This window comes from Sphaerodactylus townsendi, linkage group LG03 (genome assembly GCF_021028975.2).
Source record: "Sphaerodactylus townsendi isolate TG3544 linkage group LG03, MPM_Stown_v2.3, whole genome shotgun sequence".
Classification (NCBI taxonomy): domain Eukaryota; kingdom Metazoa; phylum Chordata; class Lepidosauria; order Squamata; family Sphaerodactylidae; genus Sphaerodactylus; species Sphaerodactylus townsendi.
In genome coordinates, this window is record NC_059427.1 from 92211116 (window position 1) to 92233926 (window position 22811).

At 41.4% G+C, this 22811-nt stretch overlaps 1 protein-coding gene across 3 annotated transcripts in view; it reads left to right on the forward strand.

Moving 5' to 3' along the window:
- The window catches only part of ARHGAP26 (Rho GTPase activating protein 26), a 380547-nt gene extending 359084 nt beyond the window's left edge, over positions 1-21463 (forward strand). For all 3 annotated transcript variants that reach the window (XM_048489629.1, XM_048489631.1, XM_048489630.1), the window contains 2 exons: positions 9136-9227; positions 18508-21463. In XM_048489629.1, the coding sequence (XP_048345586.1) occupies positions 9136-9227; positions 18508-18596 (181 nt within the window). In that variant the 3' untranslated portion in view covers positions 18597-21463. The remainder of the gene's footprint in view (positions 1-9135; positions 9228-18507) is intronic.
- Positions 21464-22811: the final 1348 nt, after the last annotated feature.

Here is a 22811-nt window from a genome sequence, read left to right on the forward strand (position 1 = left end):
TTTTCTTTTAAGTGTTCTATGTTACCACAGTCAGTGAAAATAACAGTATTTTAAAACACATTCTACATATGACATCTGGGATTGACAAGAGGTCCAGATTGCATGCCTCCAAAGCCCAAACTTCAGGCCCATTAAGCCAAGCACATGGAATATTTGCTACTTTCAAATGCTTGCCCACCCTTCAAAATATCACATTTTGCAACCTTTGCACCCTGAGCCATCATTATTGTACATATGAAATGGTCTCTTCTCATTTTATCAGGCTTATAAGCTTTCCTTTTATTTCAATAGCAACAGGCTATCTAATACTGGAAAAGTAATTCCCTCTCTTTGTTGTTGAAATTCTACTGGCTGCCATTGCCACGGACAATACTTGAGCTGTCAGAACTCATGGGGAAAACATGCTGGGAAAATGCACAATTGTCTAAAATAGCTAGGGGTAATGAGGAAGAAGCCCAAATGGCAAATAGATCTTCTTGGATTCTGTTCCCTGGGGAGAGTGGGTCAAGTAAACAAAAGTGGTAGCGGAAAAGACATGAGGAAGGGCTAACAATGGCCATGTCAAATAGGTTGTTAATCAAGATATTTCTCTCCATATATTGGTGTATGTGATTCTATCTGGAACAATTTATCTTTTTCAAAGTAACACAGCTATACAAACCAAAAATTTTGAGTTCCCTTACCGACTGACAATCAACCTCAACCAAGCTCTGACCTTTGCTAAATTAATAGACACTTTTCAAATGTAATAACAGACTACGTTTTTTCATTCACATGCCCTCCCCATTCCTAGTTTGCAGCAAAGTATCTTTCACCATAAAAACCAAGGTGGGGAAACTATGGTTTAGCAATTGTAGTTACCTGCAGATAGATTTGGAAACTTTACTGTAAACCATAGTTTGTGCAGTTCAGATGTAACTGCAAATTAGTCTTTGTCACATATCAGGAAGAAAGGAAACTGGAAGATTAAGATCCATATAAAACTAATATACATATCCTTAATAAATTGTGGGGTTTTGCACAAGTCATATTTGGCCTGAAACCTATTTCAGGATTCTATTTTTCTGAACATGTGTAGAATGCATTTCATTACTGGAGAACCACAATCCGCTGTTTACATTTAGGAAAGGGCTTGCAGGTAGACTTGGGCTTGACATGGTTCTTACAAATGTAATGACTGTGGGGCATTCCTCCCTGAGGCATGAAATAGTGCTTCTCCTGTGGCAACAGTAATTAGTGAAGTGAAGATGGGCAGAAATGGCTTTTGCATGGCTCTGTCCCTGTATCGCTTACATCCTGCATCCTATGTTCATCAGTATTTTTCCCATCAAAGTCCCTCCGCAAACCCTACCCTCCTTAGGCTACACCCATAAAATCTCCAGGAATTTCCTAACCCAGAGTTGGCAACCCTGTACTTTATCTCCACCCTGCACCTTTCAGCGTCTTATATCAGCAAAGATGCATCAAGGTGACAATGGCCCTTTCCCCACTTACCTTAAGCCCCGCGCTACTAGAGGAGAGTAGCATGGGGTCCCTCGGCACTCCCCACTGAGAGGCCGCCCCGACGCTGCTGCTGTCGCGCCCCTCAGCGCGAGGCATTCCTGGCGTTCTTTCAAAGGGTGCCTTTTGATGACCCCGCGCAGAGCGCGGGGTCGTGGGGACGCCCGGGCGCACGCCAGGGATGCCGCGCGCTGGGAATTGCCCTCGGAAAAGGGTAAGTGGGGAAAGGGCCTATAATAATGTTCCCCCACCAGTAACCCCCTTCCTTCTCTTCAGCTGAGCTGTGGTTAAAGGGGCCACATAGCTTGTCTATGATTCCTTCCCCTTCCCCCCAAAATGCCTGTTAAACAGATACATTGAGCGTAACTCCACCTTTCTGAAAGAAGATCCTAGTTCCAATTCCCGTCTAGACTAGCTGCAGTCAAAGCTTCCTGACACGGGGACTGCCTGCAGCCATCCTGACATTTCCCCTTTAAGTCAGAACCAGGGAGGATTTTCCTCCATTTTCCTCCATTTTGCTCCATTTTAAAGGGGAGATCCCAAGATCCCTGCAGCACATGACACCTCCCTAAAAGCGCTGGGTATTTCCACAGGGAAGCTATCGGTAAGTAACAACAAAATGGCAACATCCAGCCTTGCTGTGAAACACTGCACCCTTGGATCATGTGCTGTTTCATCAGATGGATGTTATTCACAGGGACAGACTGGAAAGTTGAAATATGCCATGTAGCAAGTCAGGATCAGTGGCCTCTGAAGTGCTACTAACCAGGATTCAGGCTCAGAACTGGCCAGTGGCACCGAGTGTCAGCTTAACTGTTGTCTCCTTCTGTACCACTACCAGTTGGCAACCCTGTAGGGAAAGGTAATGGTGAACCAGCATCCGTCATGGTGCCTTTCAGCACTGCCAGAATTAGCAGCACTAACCTTTGCTTGCTCCTGGTTAGCAATGGCCCATCAAGCACTTCCCTTGTGAATTCAATGGCCAGTCCACTTCTGGCTATGCAATGTAGATAACCCAGTGAGTTGTGTTTTTCAGGAATTCCTTCCAAAGGACCACAAGTTTATCCATAGTTCTCCCTCCCCTCCCGGGAATTTGTATGGGATAAAATGTATTTGTTCCTGAACAGGGCATAGAAAGGGTGCATGCATTCGCCAAGAATACAACTGAATTCAAATTAAAACTGGTAGCATTCCTTATATCATAAACCTCAAATTCCCGTAGGCAAGTCTTAGCTTTGGTTTTGCATCAGAGCTGCCTTTAGTGTAAGATAATCAGGACGCAGTCACTTTGAAGAGGGAAATCTCTTGCTAGTCTGTAAACTATACCTGATCACATGGGCAAGACTCTATTGAGTGCTTTCTTGGCCATGTGCCATGCCTGGAGGCAAAAATTAAAAAAAGACTGATCAGAAAGAGCCAGAGCTCATTTATGTCATTGATAATCCAGGCTGGGCTTTGAAGGGCACTGCAGCACAAAAGAAGGGCACTGCAGCACAGTGCATGGATATGCAGTGAGGGGCAGGCAGAAGGAAACTGAAGGCCAGATTTAGATCATACAGTGGAAACGCTTTTGCAAAGCTGCTAATTGGTATTAATTATTGAAAAATGCACTGTATTTGCTGGCTTTTGCAGAGTTCCTTCGACAAAGCTGTACAGTTACAGTATTTCCTGAATAGTGCGGGCTCAACCACTCTGTTTGTCTGTCAAACAGTGTTACTTCCCTCTGTCTCTATCCCTGCAATGTCATGTCTGAGATCATGTCAAATGTTATGGAAAAATCTCCATCAAATTATCTCACATTGGTCTGATTTCAGAATTATGGATAGCTGTGTAGAATTCATTAATGTTGTTTCTTCAACAGTATGGAAGACGTATGTAATCAATACAACTGAATTATGTAAAATTGAGAATTATAAACAAATATTAGGGAGGGGGTGAGAAGATTCTTCATGGAAGTTGTGGGAAGTTCATATCAGGATTACAAAAAGTGAATTTCACAGCAACAGCACCATGTAACTGAAATATTTTTGTGGAATGTTTCTGTACTTACCAATTTATTTCCAAGTAGTGCCTTGGATAATTGAATGCCTTTTAATCTGGTCTGCAAATGTAAATCCTAGATCTCATTTTCTGCACACACACAAAAACCCCTTAATTCTTGGGAAGGTGTATTCTTTGTGCCTTTGTGGGGTGACAGGTAGTTCTGTGAAAATGTAGTTTCTCTTTTTATGCGCAATCTGAATCAGGAAATAATTCAGTGGCATTTGTTTTATAGAAGCCTGATTTGTCCAGAAATGTTGCATTCAGTAAAACGCTTGCTGCTACAAAATAGGGATGGTTCCCTACTTAGGGAACAAAATAGGACTACCATCTGAACTTCATCCCTTATTTAGGGGGTCTGGTTCTGTGCATAGAATATCACTAATGGGTTAGTTTCTTAGCACTTTTTCAGTTCCCATTTCTAGAATTTATGAAGAGCAATGTGTGTGGGTGTGCACAGTTTGCTCTTGCTACAACTTTTTGTTCTAGTCATTCATTCACGTTAATTTATTACTTTTCAGGTAAACCATCCACACGAGTGATTGTGCATATTAAAATGCTGCTTAGAAGACAGAAAATGCACCCAGTCCCTAATAAAAAATTTAAAAAGCCTCTGTGCTTTCTGATGAATTAGATTATTTGCAGATGAACTGCCAGACCATAATCCTCACTTAAATCACAGATTATGGTTAACCCCTTTTTAATATGCCTGGTGAGGGAAAAATCAGTCTCTCTCCCTACAGGGTGAACTTTAACATTGAGTTTGGTCCTCTCTCCAGAGATTTGTAGGGCAGTGTTAAAAGCCTATTCTTGAAAGGTCCCCCCCCCAATTAGCAGCTTGTTTCCTGTGCCAATTGCAAAGGAAGCAAGGTCTTCATGGCAGTGGGGAGGGGGGCAAAGCAGAGAACTGCAGACAAGAGAAGCCAAGCTTCAAAGCAGCAGAAGCTAACACCCAGCCTTTCAACTTCCTCTGCATCTTGCTCCTCCTACATTAGGTCATTATGGGATGGTTGGACAGGGGCGTAAATTCAGTGGTGAGATTCAAATGATTTAACAATCAGTTCCAGTGGTGGGATTCAAATAATTTAACAACTGGTTGTTTACAAGCACCATTTTAACAACCAGTTCTGCCGAAGTGGTGCGAACCTGCTGAATCCCACCACTGGGCGTAGCCAATATGTCAGCACCACTGGGACAAGCACAACAACTCACCTCAGTGCCACTTGGGCAGGTCATGCGTGGGTTGCGTTGCCGCCTTCCTTCAACTGTTCCCCCACTCAGACTCCACGTGGAGTTCAGAAGCAAGAGTGCAGTTGAATGCTAAGCCGGCCAGCACAGGTTCACCCTACTTCAAACTCCATGAGGCATTCAGAGCAGGGTGGGCCTGTTCAATGCTGGGCTTGGCTTGGCTGGGTCCAGCTTTAAATTGTAAGTTTCAAACCTGCACCTTAAAACTTGACACAATCCATGCTGAGCCCAGGATTGAACAGAGCAATCGGGCTGACTGGCTCCAGCTTCATACTGTTGGCTTGTGCCCCTCACATGACCTGCCCGTGGCACCCCAGGTTCTACCCCCTAGGGTCCCCATCTTGTTACACTACTGGGGTGAGACTGTCATTTCTTGAGTTGCCAACCTTCAGGTGGATCTGTAGAACTCTCAGAATTAAAGCTGATTTCAAAATAAGGAGATAAGAAATTTGTTGGTTTGGAGGGTCAACTATATGGCATAATATGCAGCAGAGGTCCCTCCCCTCCCCAAGCCCGTCGTCCCTAGACTCTACTCCCAAATCTCCTTGAATTTTTCAAACCAGATTTGGCAACCCTGGACATTTTCCTCTCATTGTACAGAGTGACTGGATTCTTTTCCCTTCAACCACCTTGAAGCGGAGGCCAAAGAGTCAGTGTTTCATCCCAGTTCAGTAAACTTGGCTGTCATAAGGGAGGGATCAGGGGTTAGTGGAATGCCACCTGTGAAACAAACATCAAACTCATACCTACATCACATGATTGTGGTATTATTCTTGCAGCCTCCTCATCGCTTTCTCCGGGACAAGTCCATTCCGTCATTATCCTGAGACTTAAGTTGACCATCATCTTCCAAAGGTCTAGGCCCGTGGTGGCGAACCTTTGGCACTCCAGATGTTATGGACTACAATTCCCATCAGCCCCTGCCAGCATAGCCAATTGGGCATGCTGACAGGGGCTGATGGGAATTGTAGTCCATAGCATCTGGAGTGCCAAAGGTTCACCACCACTGGTCTAGGCCAAGCCCTTTTCTGCCTCAGTGATTGATTCTGGTTTGCTGATCTGCTACAGTTCCATCAATCAAAGACCCTCATTCAAGAGGCTCACCAGTTCTTGCAGAAACTGTAAGAGAGGAGTGCCATAACTAGCATCAAGGGATGAGGAACATGAACTATAAAGAGAAGTATTCTGTTGCCCCTGCAACAAAGTAGAGAAAGAGACAAATCATGGGACAGATCAAGAAATATGTTCATATCTCAAGGCAGCATCTACCACCTCACCTTTGCCACACCTCTAAAGTCACCACGCACAAAGTAGTTTTCCTACCTCCCTCTTCAAGTGAGTGGAGATTATTTCTCAGGCATTTCTTGCTTACAGTGGGAAAGACTTGCCTGATTTTTGCTCCAGGAGAGCTCATTGGGCCCAATACTTAAGAAAAGAGATGTGCTAGCTTCCCCTCCCTTATGAAGAGACTTCCTAGACCAGGGGTAGGGAACCTGCGGCTCTCCAGATGTTCAGGAACTACAATTCCCATGGCCAATTGGCCATGCTGGTAGGGGCTGATGGGAATTGTAGTTCCTGAACATCTGGAGAGCCGCAGGTTCCCTACCCCTGTCCTAGACTCAACTGCCAAATTCCAATGAACATTACCAGTAGGTTCCTAAGTTCAAACAGGAAAAAGGAAAATGGTTAGAAGAGAAGGTTCATCCTTTTAATCAGCTCCAGGCCAAGCTTTTCCTGGCTGAGCATTTAAAAAAGGCTTGTCATCACCACTGAGGCCCTTCAGTTGGAGGTTTCTTCTTTGAAGACCATCCAGCATCCACATCTAAATCCACCAAACCATTGGTGGGGGTTGGGCTTCATCTGCAGCACAGCTTGCTTCATTTTTGGCATCCTCTGAATACACTCTAAGAAGTGGAGGGAACTCTTGGATCCAAACCTTACTCATCTGACAAAACCATAGTAAACACTGGAGAAAAGGCCAAGGGCCCTGGCAGCTTCCAGTGATACTGGACCTCTTCTCTATTCTCAAGCACAACCATTCCATACTGAGGCTGAATGGCAACCTCTGCCATCCTTTGGGAGCAGTCCCAGGTTGAAGTCTGCTCTTTTGGTTTTGTGAAAATCTAATCTCTGAGTCTACAGCAACAACATGCAGAAAACTGATTGTGCTTGGGGCAGTCATCAGGGAAATGCAATCCTTGGAGCCACAATGACATTTTACTTTTCATCAGTGGGGCCAGAATGATGATTTCTGCCCACATATGCTGATGAGGCAAGTGTTGGCTGTTTCAGAAATGTTAGGAGACCAGGGAACTGCAATTTTTTTCCTTTCTACCTTCTGGTCAGGAAATTACAGTGTGCCACTATATTGATCTCTTTTGCTGTTGAAGTGCCATGATGGAATCCAAGTGTGTTTTATAAGTGCTTCTTCAGCTGTCTTTTGCACTTCTTGGTGCACTATTTGAGAAGGCTCTAGGTCTCAACATTGTTTTATTGGTATCCATAACATCTAGCAGCTCAATGTCAGAGCTGGGAAGCCCTGCCCATGTAGTGTTCAGAATAGTAGGTATCTTCTGGCCAGATTCCCATTGATTAAAGAAAATTAAACGTAGCTTCCTTTGGAGTTTAAAGTGTGACACTACTATCATTTCCCCCTCATCTGCTCCCATTGACCAATAGTGGGCTTGATACATCTTCATAAATTCCTCTTACGGTATAGATTTTTGTGTCTTATAACAACTGTTCCTCTGCCACCTTGGCAGTGAGAGTGCATTACGCTTAATTACATCATATCAAATTTACCAGTTTCAAATGGCTGTCATGATTAGGGATACAGTTGCTTTCCCCGCTTTCACGGGAAAGTGCTCCCCTTGAATAATATGGAAGATCAATCTGTGTAGGCCTCTTTTCATGCAGAGGGCATAAGGCTGACACATGCCTCCATCAAGGCAGCTAGAAAGACTTCAAGTTGTACTACCTGAGTATTTGAGTTTGGAGTATCATCCCCCCAATAGTACCCCCTTTAAAATATAGTAGTGTAGAATACTTTCCTACCTTGTTACCTAGGAAATTCTACCCAGGAAAGACCTTGTTACTTACAAAAGGTGGAGGAGCAGCAGTGGCGTAGTGGTTAAGAGCAGGTGTACTCTAACCTGGAGGAACCAGGTTTGATTCCTGCTCTGCTGCCTGAGCTCCAACACACACCAGCTGGGTGACCTTGGGCTCGTCTCAGTTCTTCTGAGTTCTCTCAGCCTCACCTACCTCACAGGGTGTTTGTTTTGAGGGGGGAAGGGAAAGGAGTTTGTAAGCCCCTTTGAGTCTCCTAGAAAGGGGGGATATAAATCCAACTCTTCTTCTTCTTCTTCTTCTTCTTCTTCTTCTTCTTCTTCTTCTTCTTCTTCTTCTTCTTCTTCTTCTTCTTCTTCTTCTTCTTCTTCTTCTTCTTCTTCTCCTCAGAGTAAAGAGAACCCTGTTTTGTTACTCAGTACAAAAATGTACTCAGTACAGAAATGCAGTCAGTCACGCCCTGATAAATAAAAGAGAGCCCACATTCCTGTTTGTTCTATAGGTCAAAGAAGAGCCAGGTTCGTTCTAGAGTGCTCTTCTTGCCAGTTCAGACAGAGTGATAGCTAGGCTTAATGGGTTTCACTGCTAGTGAACACTCTGAGTGTGTACCTACAGGTGCTGAAGTTCTCAAGCCCGTAAACTGATAAGAAAAGTCCCCCCCCCCCAGCAAAAAAACTAAAAATTTGAACCCTGCTGCTTTAACAAATGCAATTCTGGAATAGAGCTGGGGGAAATGTTGGGGCAGGAGTGGTGGGGGGGAGAACCCTCAACCAAAAATGCCATTGCAAATGATATACTGTGCTGAGAGGAGAGAGAGTTTGTGGCCACCCCAAGCATGAACCAGATGTCTAACTAAATTTTCAGCAGCTTATCAGCAGCTTTCAAAATACTCTCAGCCACCTGCAAAATTACTCCTCTTTTTACTATCATATTGTTATTTCTTTCTTCACCTTCTGACATAGCATTGCTCAGTATATTGGGAAACCACGGACATGCCTGAATTTCTCAGGCTGTAGTAATATTTTCATGAAATGTCTGAAATAATGAAACCTGGTTTCAGCAAACAGTTTTTGGTTTGGGAAAAGGATATTCTTCAGTTCCTCTCTGCCAATCTTTACTCTTTTTTTCACTTTGCCTTTCTGCCATTTGGCACCTCTGACAAGCCTTTTAAGTACTTTTCAGGAATGATAACTTTAAAATCCAGTTTTTGATTTACGCACAGAAACAAACTTGTAGAAACTTTTTCCCCCCAAGCTGAATATTTTTCTTTTGTTTTCACAGCTCACCATTCCGTAAAGCGAGAGCTTTATATGCTTGTAAAGCAGAACATGACTCGGAGCTCTCCTTCACAGCAGGCACCATATTTGACAATGGTGAGTAGTATTAAAGGCTGGGGATTCCAACAAAATACAGAAGAATTTTACAAGGATAAGCATTGGACTGATTTTCTTAAGGCTTACACTTTCTACTAATATATAACTCCATCCCCATGTAAATTTACCATAAAGGAAGTACTGACTTTCCCAGAAAATCTCTGTGTCCCACTAGACAAAATCTCTGTGTCCCACATAGAACATTCTATGTTCTGAATCTTCAAACTGAAACTTTAGGCTGTGAGAACCAAACTATACCTGTACACAAATGCATGTATCTTTGCGGTTGGAAGGGCAAGTGCTTATTTGACATCTTGTGGACAGAAAGTCTCGGGAGTCATCTTAAATGGAGAAATGGGTGTAGAAACTCATGACCCAATCCATAGGGGGCTGCCAAATCGCCACTCAGATCAAATGCAGGCTTGCCCCAGCATCTTTACCCATTCCAAGGGAAATCCCCACTGGTGGAGAGGGAAAGGATCAGTGGTGGGATTCAGCAGGTTCACACCACTTCGGCAGAACCGGTTTATTAAAATGGTGCTTGTAAACAACCAGTTGTTAAATTATTTGAATCCCATCACTGGAAAGCATGCCAACATCTGGCCACCTCACAGCTCCACAGTGGCAAAACCCGGAAGTGGGGGCCACCACAGAGCTATGCTGGCATCCACAGATCTGTGCTGACCTGTAGTGCTGGCAATGGCATAACTCCGTTTTGGGCAGTGATGGGCTTTCCTAGCTGCTAAATTCATTGTTCAGAATATATTGAAAGTTTCTCAGATTAATCAAGTGCCTAATGAAGCAATAGAGGTGACAAGAACTCAGAGAAAAGACGATCGGAGTCTAACATGGGTTGGTGCACCAGAGCTTGTCTCTCAATGCCTGTATTGTGCCTGACTGACTGAGTTACCACACTTACACTTGTTAAAAGCTGCTGAAAACTGAGATTGTCTGCAACTGTGGGCTCTCAATGAAAATGGCTTTATCAATGCTTGGGAAAGTACTGGTTAAAAGTGCTTGGGAAAAGTACTGGTTAAATGAAACTCATTAGTACCTGGATCTCTAGGCAGGTGAGAAAGCCTATTTCCTGTTTTAGCAAAGAGAAAATATTACGAGGCAGAGCAAGAAAGGTGCTGATTGAAGCCTTTGTGCTCTTTATTAATTAAGATGCTTCCCCTGTCTCTTGGGCACACACGGAAGCAGAACAAACGGCAAGAGGCTGATCAACATGAACCGAGAATGCTGGATGAAAATTGAGGAGTCTTCCCCATGAGGCCATTGGGATCATATTCCTTGGATATGGCACACCCTTTAATAAAATGCACTGTAACCATTGGGAGGAATTTTGTATATTAAATCTTTCGTTCTGAAGTTAAAAAGCTAAAATGATATGTTAATAGAAATGCTTTACAACTATTCTTAATAACGGAAAAATACCGTAGTGACAAAAAAACCCACATCTCATTTGCCTTCAGTTTCCCCTCCCCAATATTTGCTATATTGACTGGGCTGTAATCTTGAGCATAATAAACAGCCAGTGAAATGAGTTACACATTATCTATTTCACATTAATCAGACTATGGGTGGAATTTCCATAACCTTTTTGCAGAGTTGTTTGTTTGTTTGTTTACGTATTGCAGCATGATCTGCCATTTCAAGAGAGAAACTGGAGGGAGGTAAAAAAGAGAGGTTCTTTATTCCTCCCCCCTCCTGTTTCCTATCAAAATTCACCATTCGCAACTTGTGTTTGCCCATGCAGGGGACAAATGTATGTGATATGTGATCCATGTATAGATCCATGTGATCCATGGATATGTGATCCATGGATAGATACAAATTCCATTGCCTGCATTAATCACACAGATAGCATTCCAGTACAGGACCTTGACTTTATGACCTGACTGAGAGCAGCCAGAACAGTATTTCTTTGCACCCTTTCTTTGCGGTCTATATTTCTTTTACAAGGAACAGCACTGTAAATACTGTCCTTTAAGTATTCTGTGGCAAATGGTACTGACACAGAGCCTGCTAGTCCATGCAGCCTTTATCTCTCTGTTGCATACTTATTCACACTTGCTGCAAGGAATTCAAATTGGTGTACATGTATTATCCGTCCCCCATTTTGTTTGCACAACAGCCATGTAAGTTAGGCTGAGATAGGGTGACAAGCCCATGTTCACCCAGTAGGCTTTACAGGTAAGTGGGGGATTAGAAGTTAGGTTTTCACAGTCCTAGTCTGACATGCTAACAACTTCGCCACCAACTTTACTATGAAATTCCTAGTTGTGTTTCTGTATCTTGTGCAAAAAAAGTTTGCTGTGGATGCCATCTCTCTGAATAAAATTGGGACAGTTGGAACAGTCTTTTTGTAAGGTTTGAAGACTGCCATAAGCAGACAATGGCAGGACGAATTTTGGAAACCCTCCTAATATGTTCTTGGACTGAGCAAACCAAAACTTCCTTCCTCCTCAGTTCAAACACGTGAAGCTGCCTTATCCTGATTCAAGCTATCAACTTATCAAGCTCAGTATTGTCTAGGTTGGCTGCCAGCAGCTTTGGAGGGTCTTTCCCATCATGTAGTACCTAATCCTTGTAACTGGATATGCCAGGAATTGTACCAGGGACCTGCACCATGCAAACTCAGAGCAAATGCACTGCTACTGAAATTGCCTACCAAAACTTCTAATCTCTATGAGATTTTTCATAGAGTTGCTTCCCACATCTTAACAACTCTGTAGGGGATTGGCATATTTTAAATTTTTAATTATATTTTATTCACTTCTGTATCTTGCTGTATCTTCTTCACTTTCTGTTTCTGCTGTTACTCTGAGTAATTAAAGACTCTTAAAAATACTAACTCCATCTGTTAGCTGTTTTTCCACAGTGGATTTGAGTATTTGTCCTAGAAAATTCCTGACCGCTGACAATATTCTTCTGTGCGCTTCTCTCATTTCTTGATGTAAAAAAATGTTTTAATTAGACATGCATGATCATTCTTGCTAAACTTATGTGTAGCCTTTGCTTCTGGCAAAGATTGTGCTCGCTACAAAGTATATGGCTTGCTTTCTCTTTAGGGAGCTTGGACCAGGATCATTACAGTAGGTACAGCACTGTCCATTTTTATCTCCCCACTATTTTAAACATGGACTGACACCAGCTTATTCTTTACCAAAAGCTGGCTCCATCATGCTCTGCTATCATTGTGCTTAATGTTGTCTTGGAATTTGAATCAGTAAGGGAAGGTCTTTTCCAAAGCAATGCATAGGAAGTCCCCGTAATGAACAGGGCAGAAAAATAATTTATCTTGACTACTGAAGGTAGGCTTTCCAGACTTTTTTGTAAAGCCCCATTCACTCCCAAGAGTGAGTTTTGTATTATCAGCCTAGAAACAGAAATAGCTTCTTCATAATATTTCCTTCCTTCCTTCTCCTCCTCTGGTGGACCAGCATGTATGACTAGGCTGTTGTCATCACAGTGGCTTTCACAAACAGGAATATAATTGCCTGATGTCTGTTAATTACATAAACACAGAGGGTTTAAAAAAAAAATTAAGGGTGGAGAAAGGAGGCTGGGGCAGGGGGATTCAAAGACAATGTAATATGAATTGAATGGCAAAGAATTTTAGGCTAAAGAATATGCCACATGGGAAGGAAGATAGAACTTAAACCTTATTCAACACTGGGGGAAAGTGGGTGTGTGCGTGAGAGGAATGGGAAAAAAATCTTTAGGCAGAAAATCACAGAACTCCAACTGATAGTTTAATCCCTGCATCCTCACCCTATATTGAAATTAAGCATGTATATCTCTATTTGATCACATCCACTATTGCCCAAATATCCAAATTTAAGGCTATGAGCAACTTGGAGCAGGGATTCATCTTTCAGCTGTTGAAGTTTTTCTGAGTGATGTGGCCTAGGTCTGATAGTTTTTCTCCTAACATTTCACCCACATCTGTGGCTGGTATCTTCAGAGGTGCCACAGAGGGAAACACATCTCACCGTGAAATGCCTCTGAAGATGTCAGCCATAGATACGGGTGAAACTTTAGGAGCAAAACCTACCTGACCTTGGCCACACAGCCCGGAAAAACCACAATAACCAGTTGATTCTGGCCGTGAAAGCCTTCAATGATTCATCTTTTTGTTTTTTTGTTCTGTTACTGTGTACATGTAAATGGCAGTAAATAATCACCATAACTATTATTATTTTATTTATTTAAAATATTTATTAGCCACTTTTCTTCCTTTCGGAGATCAAGGCAGATTACAATATAGATAAAATACAGAAACTAGAATTCATAAAAATCAAAATTGAAAACCACAGTTTAGCACTTCTAGTAAATTAATCAAATGTGACCCTAAATAGCACCATCTTCAGCTGCCTCTTGAAGATCAAAAGTGAGATGGCCAGGTGCACCTCCCTGGGGAGGTTGTTCCTTCATTGTGGGGCTGCCACTGAAAAGGCAGTGAACCCACCAAAACACCTTCTTTGGTTGATGGGACAGTCAGGATGGCTCTTCCGTATCATCTTAATTCCCAGGGAGGAACATATGTTTTAAGTCCAGAAGGGAAAGGGATATAGGGATCATTCAATGCTTGAATTCATAAAACTGAATCAGTAACATTCCCCATTATTTGCAAGGAAGAGATTTATCAACAATTAATTGCCAGTAAATACTCAGACTGGTGGTATTAAACAAAAAGAAGCATAGTTACTTTCTTCTTTTGAGAAGGTTAAACATTTCTAGACGTCTGGAAACATTTGTAATTCTCCTTCCCAATTGCTATAGAACATATTGCTCTCTGTGTTTGTCCCTTGTCTGCCAGGATTGTCTTTTATTTAGAATTCCTTCAGAAGAACCCCTCCATATCCCTAGAGCTGCTGTCTTTCAGACAGTCTGCAGGGTTCTTGTGGAAGTCAAAGAACCTCTAGATGTCTGTTTCAAGGAGCAAAAGAGAAAGAATCCATACTGTAGTATTTTACAGGGTATATTGAAGGATTGAAAGATTTTTTTCCCCCTTAAATTTAAAAGGTGGCAAGAAACAGAAACAAGGAAGCAGCGAACAGGCAGTAGTTCCACCATTACATTAAGCACAATCTGAAGGGCATTTTTTAAAAAACATTAGCAGTAAAGATCTATCTTTAATCCAGCAAAATATTGCTAGACCAAAGACAGAAACAAAGAAAGGCGCCAAAAGGGGGTTGCAAGGAACCAAGCAAGGCAGCAGTGAGCAGGTAAAATGTTGGATTGGACTGTCTTGTCTAGAGACTCTTTGCAGCAGGAGACTTTTCTTTTGAATGGAAAGCCTCAGGGAAACCCCACTGTGAAGCACACAGCCAGTAGGCAGAGGATATCTGAACAGAAGTATGAGATGCAGCTAGAAAGTCTACAACCTCACAACCAGCAGCATCAATGGTGGGATCTCTGATCCTCACTTGTTTATTAGAAGACAAGTTATCCCCAGCAGCAAAGAATCTTGAACCTTATTTAACATCTTTGGCTCAAAGTGTTAACTTAATTTTCCCTTCAAGGTCCACTCATAAAGGCCTAAATGTGCCCTTTCTGGAACTACACTGTTTTCTTTTTTTCGAGAAGATTCTGGAAGACCTACTATTTTATTAATAAACTCTGATCTCCAACTCAGTTCTCAAAGCCATAGCTTTCTCCTCAAGAGGAGGATTGAAGCAGCCGCCTTCATCCTCCTCCTCTTCCTTCAGAGGATTGGTTACTAACACTTTTCTAGGGTAGTTCTTACTGGGTAAATGAATTTATTACTTCTATTAAATGCAAGTCTCTGAATGGTGACAATATCTTTCTAATTTCTATTCTTGTTGTGGATTCCTCCCTGGATGTGGTCCAATCCAATGCCCAGGCCAAGGCATCTTCAGCTGTTGCCAGCAGAAACATCTGGCTGCAGCCTTGCAACATTGATTCAGACTCCCATTCCAGGCTGTGTAACAAGACATTCTCCTGAGGAAAGATATTTGGCCAGTAATTGAACAATATCCTCAGTGCTATGAAAGATAAGAAGGAATCTCTTTCAGTAGGTTGGAAGGAAACATGTATCCTGAGCCAAATCCTCACAGTCTTGTTGTCCATACAAGTTATTTAGCATGTTCAAGGTTTTCAGAGTTTTCAAGCTCAAGCAAAATATCAACACACCAACCTTTCACCATGAGGGGTTCTCTTTCAGGTTATATACCTCAATTTTGCAAACTACAAGGGAGTGAAGAAGTCCAAGACAAAAGGATACCAAGCTCACCAGGCACTCTGCCCAAACCATGTGTTTGTGGGTTCTGAAAACCAAGATCATGCCCTGCTGTTTGAGGTGCTTTCGAGAATCAGTTTTGGGACATTTCCTAGTCTTCGTCATCTGTAAAGCATGGAATCACATGCAGTTTGCATACTCTTTTTTCATGCACAATCAGATACATACTTTAATTTGCATTGGGTAATGTGCATTAGGAGCTGCCTGGTGTAGTGGTTAAGTCCTTGCACTGCCACTCACACAGTCAGGAGTTTGGCAGCTGGCTCATGGTCAACTCAGCCATCCATACATTTCTTGGTCGGTAAATGAGTACCTAGCTCATAGCTAGGGAGTAAAGAATAGCTGAGGAAACAATGACAAACTACCCCACAAAAATGGCTTGCCTATAAAATCACTGCTCCCAGTGGTACCCCAGGGTCAGACACGACTGAAGGGGAAACTTTACCTTTAATTTGCATTGCCTTTGAGGCCCTGTATACCCAGTAATGTTTATTTGGGGAAAAAAAGATTGCAAGAACTGATTGCAAAATCAGCTAGGTTTTTGGGCAGACACTGAAAGCTTACACTGAACCATCAGCTTTTTTACCTCTAAGGTCAAAATGTTCTATGTCATGCTGGGATGATGTGCGGCAATGGCAGTAGATGACCTCTCATGGATTTTGTTAACATTTCTTTTTAAAAACTTTTCTGCCTTTCCTGTGCTTATTACATTATTACTGAAGATCCAAGATTGTTGGGTGAATAATAGTAGCCATTCCTCACTGGTCTTGAAGGATTTGATCTGTGGTCTTGAGCATTATGACGGTACAACTGGGCCAGAGCCTTCCACTGTTCCCTGGCAGTCTAATGAGTGCCCTATTCGACCTTCACATGCAAAAATATTTTCATCTTGCCCCCCTCAAGATGAGTTACAGCAATTGAAAGGTTCTGCTTAGTCCAAGAATGTACTCGCTACTTTTCTGGGCTTCAAAAAAGCTTCATTGAATATGGCCTTTGACTTCACCTCGGGAGCCTTTGTCATTTGGTGGCAGGAACAGAGCAAAGTCCCACTCATCCCTACTGCTTCAGATGTTTTGGAATTTTTACAATCAGAAGTAAATAAGGATCTTAGCAGGCAGTAACCTAAGAAACCAAATGTCAGCTTCCTGGAATCAGGAAACAAGGATCTCAGCTGACTTGCGGAGCTAGCTGGCCATAAAAGAGGCCCAACTGCAGCATATGGGGTTTTTTTTCCAGTTGGAGCTTTACCATCATTTTGTCAGTACTGATGGCAGCTTCCTTTCAAACTTTTAGCACCCATTCCAAGGGTTTACTTAGAAAGCTGTCTTCCTAGAGGCTATAATGTATGTGGTTTCAGAACTGTGTGTGCACTCAGCAAGCCTAATGTGTGCTTTTCTACTGAAACAAGACAGTGTTCCATCTCAAATGTTTTTGCAGGCTTAGATGACCACTGTGTTGGATCTCCCCCTTGTTACCCCCATTCTACCCTCCTATGCAGCCAGAGATATAGACAGACTCTACCTTAAATCAAACCAAATCATCACAGTAGCAATTAAATGCATTAAAATGTTATTTAACAATGAGGCAGCTAGGTTTTTCTGAGAACCTCTCACACCCCATATTCAAAGACTTCCATGGAACCTGCCCACACTCAGGCCAGTTTGAACAACTGATGCTTGTGGTATGATATTCTTCCTTTCCATTCCACTCAAGGGGATTCCTTATAATATAGCCTTGCCAGGTAAGCTAAACAAGTCCTTAATGGAGTAGGAAAAGAAATCTGAGGATTTCTCTATTTGATTGTATCTCCCCAATGATATTTTATCACACTACATTGCATTTTTGTAATCTGTTTCCTTTTCCTTAACCTTTCTGTCTATTGCTGTATTCAGTAAACATCAAAATATCAAATTTAGTCAAATTAAAAAACCCAAGTATTTCCAAGATTGCATACAGACTTGAAAATCCAATATCCAGATTGGGAGTTGTATATCTAAAGGCACTTATAAGTCACACTTATATTTCCTTGAGTATAATGCCCTCTGAAAATGTCCTATGAAATGCTGCTTCTGCAGAGTGAGAGATTGCTACAGGAGCAGAACATCTGCCAATTTCTTCTCCCAGATCCAAACCACTATTGTCCATAGCTCATCAGTGCTTTCCCAGTCTTCCTGTCCTAATCCCTCCCACTCAAACAGGCTATAGATTTCTGCTTGACTGCAATGTAATACCTTAAACATTTTTGTTTCAATTAAGGATTCCTCTAGAAGCAAGATGGTCATTAGTACAATGTCAAGGTTTCAAAAAGAAAGCATGTTAGTTGCTTACAAATCTCTAGACAGAGAAGCTTCACAAAGCATTATGTTTCCTAGGATGAACAACAACCTTTTGGAACTGAGCTCAGGTAGAAGAAACCTGTAAAGCGGTCATTTGTATAGCAGTTCAGTAAGCACATAAGGCACTATAATGCCTGCTCATAAAGACAAAAGGTGGCACTGAAAGACAGAACTTTTGAAGATATCTGTTATCCTCAGTGGAACTTTTCCTGTAAGCACAGAGGAAAGTACTGCATGAAAGGGCAGAAATGTGAATTCTACTTTACTTGTAAATTTCTGATTCTTTCTGGTAGTTTTAGGGCAACTGATCCATACTTCAGTAGTATCCTTTTCTGTTGTCTGGTTAGGAGAAGGATTTGAAACCCCAGACCTGCCATCTCATCTGTTTCTTGATTTGTGGTAATCTAGTAGTATAATACATATGCTAAGTCACAAGTTATAGATTTAGAGCATTCTTAGAGAATTGCACTGTTCAAGCATTTTCTGGAAATGTTGGAAGCTATTGCTGATAGAGGAAGATTTGAGGAGAAAATGCGGTCAGTTGCCATAAAGAGGAGTAATTCTCGTGGTAAATCACCCAACAATCACTACCGAGAACTGGAATATATAGGTAAAACAAAACTCCTGCTTTAATAAATCAGATTCATACATCAATAATTGGTATTTTTCTTTCCAGTTCATCCATCTCAAGAGCCTGGCTGGTTGGAAGGAACTCTAAATGGGAAAACAGGATTGATTCCAGAGAACTATGTGGAGTTTCTATAACTGTGGACTCATTCATACACAACATTGCTGAGCTTTACATGGTATCCATGACAACTGCTGATTGGTGTATTGTAGATCATTTGATGTTTGCCACTGTGAAAAGCAAGGTGAAGGACTCCTATACCTGTTCAGAAGAATGTTTATGTAAATAATAATTGTGTGTTTCTTATTATGTAATGTGTTGTTTGTGCAGAGACACTGCAGAAAATAACAAGGAGAAAATGGATGAGAAGGATTTGGTGGGGTTTTTTTCAACTGTTCCAGGAAGGGTTTGAATCTTCTAAATCATGGGTTGTGAAGGTTATGGTATGAATACTGAGTGGATGTGGCTTAAAACCTTTCAGGGCCACTTTCTATTTAACTGGATCCACCTGCAAAAAACAAAACAAAAAGAAAGAATTGGCCCTTCAATTCCATACCAGTTGGCATCCAAGCAAGGAAAAAAGAGCTACACCCTTAAAGGTTTCCTCTGCTGGCCAAAATAAACATTTGATTGCTAAGAGGAAAGCATGTCTGTTCCTTTCATCTTTAGCAGGTGAAAGTAATGTTTATATGCATCAAGACTCTGATGGCTTACTGCTGCGGGGACTGACCAACCTTGACAGGATTCAGTCCATTCTCAGCACATAAATAATTCCTGTAATGAGAACAGCTTCACCACCTACACTGTTAAAAGGCAGTCACTGCAGTTACAATAAAGCTTTTTAGCCTCTTAATGCCCCAAAGTTGAATGGTTTCCACAGTGTGTGTAGCCATTGTGAAGTGTCAGGTTCCAAACAATCATTAGCAATGTAATGGACCAAAAAATGGACCAAAACTTAATTAATTATTACTTAAGTAATAACTTACTTAATTTTTAAAAAGTTCAGAAGGTTTCTAAGAACAACATCTGCAGTCTCTGCCAACAAGCATTCGCACTGTAGGTGATGGGAGGATGCTCAAGATTGCAGCTCCTATAGACTAGCACACCATCCGAGTGACTGGGGATCATTCTGTTGTCACTTACCAGCACAAGTTTGTAGAAACAAGCACCTGCCACTTATTAGATGCACATTTCGTTCTCATCTCTTGAGCATGGGCTATTTTCGACATTCATAATTGCTGCTTTCCAAGATGGTGCTCTTTGCTAGCTTCGTACCTTGCTATTGTTTGGTGTGTAGTAATCTTTCTAATGCAGTCAGCTCCCTTCAAATCATTTGTATGTTGTGCAGCCAAATGAAAACTTTAAAACACACACAGACACAAAGTAGTAGGGTTTGTGATCTTTTTCACCCTTAATGATGCCTTTCATTGATGCCTTTTTAGTTAATGGGTTGAGATGGACCATCCTTGAGATTATGATGAGAAGCATCCAATGTGTTTTGTATTCTATTTCACAGAGTGGTAAATCTGATGTTGAAGGAAAAACTGCACGATCTGAAAGCCAGTCATTCTGGAAATCATGCAATATTTTCTGCATCCCATGGGAATAGATTAGTCTACCTGCAGAAATAGATATAAGCAGTTCCTGATGGACAGTGTTCAGTTTTACCTAGTGATCACATACCATTTTTTTCTGTTTTAAAATGAGCTTTTTAATTTAATCTTAAATTCTTGAGTGGTCACATTGCTGTATGTTTCACTGATAGATTGTTTGAACATTGAGCTGTAAATATGATCATTTGAAATATTGTGAGGTAAAAGTTTTTATATATCCTGATTTTTAACAGAGATGTGATAAAATAGATATGCAGTGTTAGTTTGAAACCTGTTTAACAGGAGATTCAAGGCAAGCACAAATATACACCCTAACTTAATCTTTTCTGCCCTTTGTTATTTTGACTCCTCTGTAAGGCAGCTGATTATACCTTTTGAAGGATAAAGGCAGGTATGTCTTCTGTGGTTGCCAATGTCCAGGTGGGGGGGTGGAGTTCTTCTAGAATTACAGATGAGCTCCAGAGTCCAGATTAGATAAATCAGTTCCCCTGGAAGAAATGGCAGTTTGGGAGGGTGGACTCTATTAAATGAAATCCCGGCTGAGTTCCCTTCTCGCTCCAAATTGCACCTTCTGAAAGCTCTATTTCCATATCTCTAAGAATTTCCCAATCTGGAGTCGGCAACCTAATGTTATGTATTGTTCATTTTAAAGTTTTGATATTTACTGAATGAATACACATATTGTATGCAGGATTCATCTCTTTTTTAAGATCTGGGGGTGTTGCTATTTTTGAATCATGCCAAAATATATTCTGTTCGTTTTTCCAATTCATGGATGTCTTCCTTTTCTTCCTGCAAGACAGTGGGACTCTTTTCTCAAGACCAATCTGTGGATTTTCATAAGCAAATATTTGGTTGGGGGGGGGGTTATCTTTTTTTTCCCTATTCCTAGAAAGCCAATCAACTTTCTGAACCAGTTTATGAAATAGTGGGATCTGTTGCAACAGACCTCATTGAATGGAAGCTGGTTAATGGCCTTTCCTTTTCTCAGGTTGTAATCCTACAAGGAAACGTGTGTCCTTTGCTTGGTTTTCTCTTCTTAAAATGGGTTATCATTAAAAAGAAGAGGAGCAACCAGCCAACAGAAGCCTTTTTTTAATAATGGAAGGATTTTTCTACTTATTAAGGTTTTTCCATCCACAACATTTTGAACCTTGTAACCCTCCTTCTGTTATTCGTGAATATTAAACCACTGCGAATGGGACAGAATCCACTCCAAATTAGGCAGACATATGGTATATCTGAGCCAAAAGAGAATCCAAGAAACGTTATTGTGATGAGGCAAAGTGGACTGCACTAGTTCATGTTGCTAATGTGGGGGATGCCTTTATTGAATGGCTCACTGATGTTTTTAAAAAAATCACTGCAAATAAAAAAAATCACATCCATAATGACAGAATCTAGCCCAGTTTTGAAATATTTAAACCACAAGTTTGTTTGTTTACTTTCAGAAAAATCTGTTTTAATATTGGGAGGAACTCAAAAATGTAACCTAATCCCCCATCTGCAATTTATAGTTCATTCTATTGCATCAGAACTTTGCCAGCTCTTTATGCCGCATCCTAGTCTAGCATGGTAGAATTCTGATGGTAAAATGTACTATACCACTTCAGATTGGAGGGGAGAGATGCCATTTTAAATACGCCCTCACAGTTAAAAACAATCCTTGCAAGTAAATGCCATAGCATATCGCAGAGGAAAATATTCGTCTCGTTTGTTCCCTATGTGAATGTTTTCTGCTTGTACTTAGGGTATTTTTATTATTTCAATTAAACATTATACTGCACCTACATCCCAAAATGATACAATCCATTCTGAGGCATTTAGAACCCTGAGGCACTGAGAAAAAAATATTAAAATTAATCAGACTAAAAGTCAAACCTGTACTTCATTGTCAGAGACCTAAAGCAAATCTGTTTCTGAGAAGAATTGGTGCATTACAGGGAAATGAGATGTTTTAACTATATCGCATACCAACAACACTGCTGTGCCTCCCCCCACCTTACCCCCTCCAGTCTGGAAGAGCTCATGATTCCCAGGGGAAAATGCATTTGAAATGGCAGCTCCTTCAGCATTAATTTTATCTTTTGGAGAGCCAGTTTCAAACTCTGGCAGCTTCTGCAGCCTCACAACTGGAAATGCAGCAATAGCTGTCATACTCCCTAGGCTATGCCCTTTCTTCCCTGCTGTCATGTGTTTACTAAAATAGATGATTTGGGAGGAAGCATTTAAAAAAACCAAGATAACATAACTGAGATTCCAAGTTGTAACCCTTTAGCACCCAGGGAAAATGATTCATTCTGTTAATCCGACCAACTATGGAAACTGGTCCTGATTATTTTTACTGTGTAGACCTCACCAGGGCTGGCCTGAAAGTTTTTGCTAACTCCCACCCCTGCTGAATTAAGACCGGCACCCCTCCAGTATTGCACTGTATTTTGAGCAGTCTAACAATTGTACATTACAACTTCAGGGCCAGGATACTATTTTCTCATTTTCCCCAGCATAAGAGGCCTCACTTTAGCGGAATCTTCACACTGCTAAACATTATGTGGCTGCTCCATCATGTACTTGAGTTAAAGGACAGCTTTTCCAGTAACTGTTAGCATGAACAACACCTTTAGACAAGAATTGTGAGATTTTAAGGAAAAGAGGTGATTTATAGTCAGTCTGTAATATTCCATGGAACTGCATTTATACTAGTCCTGAGTCCTCTTCAGTCACAGCAATTGCAGAAAA